The sequence below is a fragment of the Solanum pennellii genome, chromosome 10 (genome assembly GCF_001406875.1).
Source record: "Solanum pennellii chromosome 10, SPENNV200".
Lineage (NCBI taxonomy): Eukaryota > Viridiplantae > Streptophyta > Magnoliopsida > Solanales > Solanaceae > Solanum > Solanum pennellii.
Window position 1 is genome coordinate 57,331,639 of NC_028646.1, and position 9,290 is coordinate 57,340,928.

The 9,290-nt window shown below is 28.0% G+C and overlaps 1 protein-coding gene across 1 annotated transcript in view; it reads right to left on the reverse strand.

Annotated features, from left to right (window-relative positions):
- Positions 1-6,148: 6,148 nt before the first annotated feature.
- Positions 6,149-9,290, reverse strand: part of LOC107001398 — a 4,550-nt gene continuing 1,408 nt past the window's right edge. The window contains exons 3-4 of the mRNA XM_015199465.2: positions 6,732-6,811; positions 6,149-6,175 (exon numbers count right to left, since the gene is read on the reverse strand). Of these exons, the coding sequence (XP_015054951.1) occupies positions 6,149-6,175; positions 6,732-6,811 (107 nt within the window). The remainder of the gene's footprint in view (positions 6,176-6,731; positions 6,812-9,290) is intronic.

The window sequence follows — 9,290 nt, forward strand, 5'->3', positions numbered from 1 at the left end:
TAAGCACCGAAAAACCTTCCTCCACCTGCTTTTGAAGCAACCATGGCTACCCATCACTAATCCGTTATTGTCTTTCAAAAATACTTTTTTACCTGAAAAAATGGTGGTCACAATGACCTTCTAGCTCTTTTTTTTTTTAAAAAAAGAAATAATTCAAAATGGCCTAAGTGAGCAATATTATTAACCAAGAAAATAAGGGAAAATTATATATAATGACAAACTAATAAGTCAAATTAAATGCTATAACCACTCTTCCTCTGTCGCTCGCTTCCTCTCACTTTTATACAAACACAAGTGTATAAAATGTGTTTTTATTTGTATAAAGCGAGAAAAAATAGTATATATACATATATTTTCGTTACCCTCTCCTAGATTTCGCTCACCACTCTTTGAGATCTCGCTCGCTACCCTCGCCTCTATCTCTTATACAAACAAAATTGAAATATGTAAATTGTGTTTCTGTTTGTATAAAGCAAGATAAAATTGTATATACACTTGAAAATACATATATCTTCGTCCTATACACTTATAATTATACAATACAATATTCTCTTTCCCAATTTTGTTTTATCTTTCTCTCTTTCTCGTTTTATACATACACAAATTATACAATTGATTTGTCTACAACTAAGCGAGTTATACATATTTCTGTTTGCTATGGAGAGCAATTATGCAAACTTTGCTATAGCACATAAATATGTATTTCGTGTTTGCTATGCGTGAAAGATGCTCACAAAATAAATCCAAAAGGTTCGGCCCAAAATGGGTGTCCACCAACAAAATAGGAAAAAAACGAAATAAAATCAAACAACCGAAAAAGGAATCAAATTAGGGCAAAATAAATATAAAAACTACAGACGTCTTCTTTCCCTTTTCATCTAGGAAACCAAACACCTCCTTTGACGAATTTCAGCTATTGATCTTCATTCTCCACACTGACGAAGTATAGAAAACATCAGTTACGTACCTACACTATCGGAATCAGAAAAGACGCCGACTAATTTCATCATAGGTGACCTCAAATCTCTTACACATGTTCGTGACATATGACGCAATAGAAACATTCCTTGTCAACCTGATTGTCAGCCTAAGACTATATAGAGGTAGCTTCCATCCTTTTGTGTAGATCATTACATCGGGAATTCTTAGAACATTAACGTATAAATTTTATAAGCAAGCTATTTACTATGTCACTTTTGATAGAATTAGATTTTGAAGATGCTGATACCACACATTTGCACAGTGATTAACCACATCTATAAGTTCTGCAGTTTTTCAAATAAACATACTATATACCTTCTCAAGAACATTGAATTAGTCCGGTTCTCAAGCCTTCAAGTAGTTGTATCAAAAACTAGGGATTTGTTGTTTATCTAAGAGAATCAATTTGAACTTCTTGTGCTAGTTGTTGCAACGAATTATAGCTTATAGTACCCATTCAACAAGTAATAAAATTGTCAATTTTATTGCCTTCTCATTGTATATAATGCATTGTACCAATGCATTTTTCCCTCCAAAACTTTATCATGTCAACCTTCATTCTTAACTTCTAAGGAGTAGTCCTTGTACCCTCAACCATATTCAGCAAAGCTAATGAATTTGTCTCCAATCGTTCATAAAAAAAATGTTCCTTATGCACTATGCAATCACATTCCCCAAATCCACTGCTTCTGCATATAAATCAGCGCTATCTTCAATTCGTATAACATTAGAATAAATTAACTTCCCTTCATCACTTCTCACACAAAAATATGATGAACTTGGGCCTCCCATCCGAATTACATTTAAACAATCCTCATGGAAGAAACTCCCCCTTAACCAATATAAAATGAAGAACTCACGTATACTCTTCGAAGTACTGCACCATATTTGGCCCGTTAATTGGTATATCCTTCAGCCAAGGATATGTTCGCATTGCAAGCATATGAAGAGTGTGGCTAATATCACTTACAAATCTATTATTATCATAAATCTTCATTAGAAATCACATTTCCTCTTATCTATAAATGCCATATATTAATTTAGGAGTAGCTCGATATAATGACATAAGTTTTTCCCCACATTCAGCCTTCCACCATTCTGTAATAGCCCGATTTCACAATGTCATTTATTGGTAGCTTTAGATTCCACAGCCTCAAATTTTAAAAAAATCACAGGAATGCCTTTTACCCAAAATTTCTTCCAAATCCATCTTTTATGCTTTTTTGGTCTCTGAATTTTCCTAAAATCTCCTTTAGTACATGGCATCCACCATGCTCCATCTTTGTCGTCCAAGCTCTCATATCATGAGATTCTTTGTTACATATTCAGTAATTTGATGAGGCAAATGTTGATGTAATCTTTCCTAATTTAATTTTTCATTATCCATAAAAAATTCACCTCTTTTATTGCTATTCTTAAGCACAAAATCTGTGTCGAACTTTTGATATAAAGGTCCTTGATTAGTCCAGTTTTGATGCCAGGCATCAAAATCATCCTTCTTGGTTCCCACCAAATTTCTTTCTCAACTTTGTCTCTAGCTTCCAACATATGATTTCATAAACGTGAAACCCTTTTCCATTTCACCATAGCAGTGATCTTTTGCAATGCTTGTCCACATAAAATTAGATCAAAGAGTACTAGTTATTCTAAACATCCACCACAACTTTGCAAATAAGTGTTGGGTTGGGAAGGAGTGATTATGACGTCATGCAGAAGTTTGTGATTTGAAAATCATATGGTTGATAAATCAGATAACAAAAACTTATACTCAAAACATAAAGTTATTATATGAAAATCTAATATGAAGGAAAACATTGAAACTGTAGAGAGAATAAATCTCCTCATAAACAAAAGTCTCTAAACGACTACATTGTGGATTCTATTGTTATGTTGTGTTAGAAGAAACAAACTTATATTTATAGAGTCCTATGACCTTTTCCTAATAAAAAAGAAGTAGCTACTCCAAAACCTTTTCTTAAAAGGAAAGAATAAACAAAATATGAAACAATATTATATTTTCCTTTCAGCAAAAGTAAAAACTTTTATGTTAATGTTTTAACTTTTCTTTTAGAAAAATAAATTTCAAATATGATAAGAAAATCACAGCAAAACCCTAACAATAAGACCTTTGAAATATCAAATTGTGCCTGAAAATTTAAAAAGATGTCCTACATAATTAACAGTCTAATATTGGGCAACTACTTTTTAGAATTCAGAATGCTCTATACAAAAATTCAAGAATTTAAAAGATTTTTTAATTATCTGATTATTATTTAATTGTTTGTTAATCTCTCTTATTCTCCTTCAGAGAGTGAGCTACACTCTCTATGTCACATGGCTAAAAATAGTAAAAACTTGAATTTTGTAGTTTTAAGAGTTAATTACATCCCGTATTCGTTTTTAAATTACAAAAATCTCCAAAAATAGTAGAATTTTGGATATAACTCAACGTCCCGATAATCGAGTGTTGGTACATTGCGTAAAAGTGATGTATCCAAGAATTTGAGTGAGTTTGAGGAAATATGTTTTTTTTGTAATTCTTTTAAATGATAGGAAATTTTAAATAAAATGATATTTTAAAAAATAGTTAAACAAGAATTTTGTAATTGAAATTAGATTTTAAATTCTTGAAACTTAAAAGAGTAAAGAAATTGAGAGGAAAAATATTTATAGATTAATGGGGAGAAAAGAACTTAAAAATTAAAAATATGAGATTAAATTTTAGATTATTATTTTTTGTTGTTAGTGGGCCCCACAACTGTCAAAAACATGACAAAGAAATTTTCTTAAAGTCCATGCCTCCAATGGATATTCCTTTAGTCTTGGACCGGTTTGATCTGAGCTTCTACTGATTTGGGCCAGTTTTGGATCGATCCGATTGACATCCTTAGTTTGAATTATGTATATGATCATCAAAAGGCAAACTTGTTACAACAAAATGAAAAATTAAAATTTACTTATTTGTGTGAGAGTTATTGAGCTCCTCTTTCAAGTATTTTAATTTTCAGTTTCTTTATTTTGTTAGACCTCCAGTTAAATTTTTGAAGTAATCTATGTGTGACATGTGAGTTGTTATGCGCTTTCATATGAAATCATTTTTTAGTGCTTTACAAAAAGAAATTAATTTTATGCCCTTTTATCAGATATCTTCATTTTACTATACATAAGTGATATGAAAGAAATAATTTTTTTCATTCAAATCATAAGAAGACAAGAGATCTCATTTTGTTGTTTCCTTGTATGCTTCTAAAAACAGTTCAAGACTTATATTTGTGCAATTTCTACTATTTGTCTGTGTGAATTTCGTATAGTTCAAAAAAATAAAATGCTCAAACACAAACACACTTAAAGTAATAGAATCTGCGTGTATATAAGTTTTAAAATGTGTTTGTAGAAGTATACAAGGAAACAACAAAATGAGATCTCTTGTCTCCTTATGGTTTGAATACAAGAAAATATACTTTTTAGATCACTATGTGTAGAAAAATGAAGATATCTTATAAAAGGACATAAAACATTTAAAAAAATTTGTCAATGACTAAAAATGATTTCATATGAAAGTGCTTAGAAACTTACATGTCACACATAGATTACTACATAAATGTAACTGGTGGCCCATAAAAGATAAAGAAACTGAAAATTAAACATACCTGAAAGAGGAACTCAAGAAGTCTCGCAAAAATCAATAATTTTGATTTTTCGTCTTGTTGTTGAATATTGTATATTGATGGTCATTTATATAATTCAAGCTAAAGGTGTCAATCGAATCGGGTTGGGTCGATCCAAAATCGGCCCTAATCAGTAAAAGCCCAGATCAAAATTGGTCCAAGACTAAAGAAATAGAAAAACTTATCTAACTACACATTCTTCTTTACCTTATTTTCTATTATTTCCTATCATTTCAAAAAATTGCAAAAGTTATTTATGTTGGATTTCTTAGTGTCTTTAATCATATCATATTTTTTGTTATTTTCTTAAGATCAAACACCTTAAATAGTTGTATTTTTGTAGGATTGAAGAAATATTTGAAGTACAAGTAAATTATATGTTTGTATGAATACTTTATTCGAAAAATCTAAAAAAATTATATGTTTGTATGAAGAAATAGGATCAGTTGCTGAAGCCCTGCTTGCTCATGAATCATTAAGGGTATGTTTGGAATGTCATATGATAATTGGAATTGGTGTAATTAATTGGATAATTACCAGCCTAGTGATTACACTGTGTAGTAATTACACAGACTTGTTTGGTTGTCACATTACACTGTAATTATACATGTCCTGTTTGGACGTCACAGCATAATTAGACAGGTTTTGTTTGTATACACAATTGACAATCATTAAAATACATTAAATTTTAAAAATAAAATTAATTATTTAAAATTTATACTAGACAAAAAAGAAACTTTATGAATGACGCTAAATTAAATATTTAAGGTATATATTCTTTTTGAAAATATATTAATTAATAAACATATATTCTTTAACTAATATTATGAAAAAAGTAATTGATTTATATCTTTTCTATTAATATATGTCAATTGAATTGATCATAAAAACTAAAAGTATGAAGTTTCTACGAACATAGTGAAAGACATGTTTGATAAAAAGATCAATATATAAATAACATTTCATAAATTATTAAATGTTTTACAAAAAGATAATCTATCAAGACTAATTAAAAATGACGTGCAATGTGAATTCAATATTACAAAAACAAATGTAACTGAAAATATAACATAATTTATAAAGACGAAACAAAAAAGTAACATAATACTCTTACAACAAATTTTCACAGAGCATACATAAATATGATTTATTTTTTATTCTAAAAAACATAAGTATATAACCTTACTTAAATTAAAATCTGTTTTGATTTGAAAATTAGAATACTAATTAAATTATGCTAAGGAGAAAATAAGCATGACATAAAGAAATAGATAATATGAAAAAATTGCATAGAAGAATCACATAAAGTAAGGTTGAGAACAAGAAGAAAATGAAATATAAAATAAAAGTGACCTTTTAGAATAATAATTTAAAAAAAAAGAACTTGAAATGATAGAAGTAAAATAATTTTTAAAAAAAAATTAGAAATAAAAAAAAAGAAGTAAGTAGCTAGTAATTACATCATGTAATTACCTTTACCTGTGAATTGTAGAGTGTAATTACGTCTTGCCAATTCCACTAATAACCTGTTGACCAAGTAAATACATGTCCAACTAAACAGGATAGACAGTGTAATTACACCAATTCCAATTACCAGGATGTCCTTCCACACAGGTCCTAAAAGTAACAACAACAACTACTACTTGATCAGATAGAAAGGTATATATTAAAGTTGATGAATAACACTCCAAGAATCATGTAACCGCGCTCTTTTCCAATATTAGAGTGTGATATCTAGAGATAAGAGCCTCCAATTCAGTTATTCAAGTTGTGAATTGTCGAGAATTAGCGCAAAGGGCCTATGCAGGAGGGGATCAGCGGGTTATCGTGAACCCACACTAAGTATAATGCTACAATAGTTGGGTGCAACTCTCGATGAGGTTAGAAATTTAAATTTTCTATTTATCTTGTTTTAGGTTTCTTTCGAAAATTAGGTAACACATGAGTGGTTATTGATAGGACTTTTGGCATTTAATTAGTTAAGCATTTCTATTTTGGACCTATAATTTTAAAATTTTAACTATTTCCAATGATAAAAACCTAAATATCAAATCGATTATATCCTAATATTCATAAGAATACCTCCCTCATCTCAAAAATCTGAATACGCCTTTGAATCAGCGGGGCTTTGTGATGAGGGCTGTTGACACCTAATTTTGGACCTGCACAATATAAATTAATCATCGAGTTTCTTCCAAACAAGTTGAAATAACTGACTTCATAAAATTTAAAATATTTCTTAAGTCATTTTAAAATAGATTTAGTTGATTTTTATGAATTTTTAGTGATATATATTTTTATATTTATATAATTATTTTATTTTATAAAATATTCGAAAATCATCTCAAAAAGATTTTAGTTTATTAAACGCTTTATTAAATTAATAATGTCTAAATTAGTAGCTTATATTTTGAGCCGATAGTTTATAATTGAGTTAGTTAATTTATATTTTTAAAATTGAAAGCTCGTTAATTAATTAATGTCGATTCAACTTCATTTAGAATTAGACGAATTTGCTAATCAAACTCAATTTAATTATGTTCTGATTTAATTTGGTTGTACTTGCAATATAATTGCCACTTTATTAATATAAAAATAACACTACACACACATTTAAGATGATAAATATCAAGTTATAAACATACTTTTTAATAATAAACTACTTATAGCATATTATTATCAAGTTATAGCATATCAAGAAAAAATATATTATTCTCATTAATTTTTTTAAATAATAATTAACTTATTTAAATAATTACATTTATTATTCAATTACCTTATTTAAACCAATGTAGTTAATTAAATTAATTATTTTAAGTTACCTTTTTTAAACAAAACTCTTAACTAGTGTAAATTAAATTAAATATTATATAGTTACCTTTTTAAAAAAATTACAAAATAATAGGGATTTTATCATTACATAATTAATAACTACCTATCAATATCTAAAATAATTACAGTTTTATTTTTAAAACTGTAACACGTTATCCCAAAAAAAAAATTATATTCCCCAAAATTTTGTTCTTCCCCAAATCCTTACAAAATCATCTCTTTTGCACGCCTAACAAAAGTTTTCACCAAAATTCGCTCAAAAATTTTAATCTCTTAACAGTCTTCTTCTCAGATTCTCCCATATTCATCTCTTTTGCACGCCTAACAATTAATTTTTCACAAAATTTCGCTCAAAATCTTTTCTCTCTTAACAGTCTTCTTCACCAATTCTCACATATTTGCACTCAAATATTCCTTTTTAGCACTCAAATCTTCAACTCTTGCGCTAAACAAACCGTACAATGTCGAAGAGAGGCAATGAAACCCCGCGAAAAAGTAGAAGGTTGAATGATGAAGCAAGCTCAGACGAATTTCATGCTCCATCTTTCAAAATTTTATCACAAACACAAAGTCAGCCTTCATCTGTTAAAGACAAATGTAGATCAGGGAAATCAAAAATGAAAAAAAAACAAACAAACATCCAAATCAAATCGAGAAGAAGAGAAAAGGGAAAGAAAAGAAAAAAGTAGATGAATCTGACAAAAGGGCGAAAGAAGGAGGAAAGAAGAGGAAAGGAAAACAAATTGAGGGCTCATTAGATTCTGAATCTGATTTTGTAGAAGAGTTGATAAAATCAAAATCTAAAAAACCAAGAGCCTCTGAAATAGATACTTCACATTTACAAGAAGAAGAAGAAACAGTTAAACCCAAAAAAAATTTAAAGGTTAGTAAAAGTTTATTTTTTAAAACTTTTTTATGTTCTGTTATTTTTATGTTCTGTTATTTGGGTATAAAATACTTAATATATAATTTTAGTATAGAAGTCTATGAAATATTGTGTAAATTAGGTATATAGCATATTATGTTATTTGGGTATAAAATACTTAATATATAATTTTAGTATAGAAGTCTATGAAATATTTGTATGAAGTTTTTATGATATTGTTGAATCTTAATATCCATATTAAAACTACATACTTTATGTTTTGATTGTATATTTAGTGTTGAATACATTGTGTATAAAAGAATGTTGTAAGCTTTCTCTGATTTTGTATGAAATGATACATCTATTTATTACAATATAAATGTATAAACAATGTATGAATTGTGTATGATTCACTGTATGAAATTACATATTTCTTCATATTACAATATTAATATATGAAACATGTATGATTTGTGTATGATTCACTGTATTAATGTGGTATGATAGGTATATTAAGTTTTATATGAAATGTGTATGAATTGTGCATTAAGATTTTTGTATCAAGTTTTTATGATATTGTTGAATATTAATATCCATAATTTAACTACATACTTTATGTTTTGATTTGTATATTTAGTGTTGAATATATTGTATATGAAAGAATGATGTAGGTTTGTATGAAATGTGTATGATTATATTGTATTATGTTTTGTATACTATGTGTATGAAATTATATATTTTTTACTATTACAACATCAATATATGAAACATGTATGAATTGTGTAAGATTCACTGTATTAGTTTTGTATGACATGTGTATGAAATTCCATATTTGGTTCACTTACCTATCAATATATGAGTAATGTATCAATATGTGTATGATTAATGTATTTAATTTTTACAATTTTTTAGGAGAAGAAGACACAAACACATTTGTCTTCATG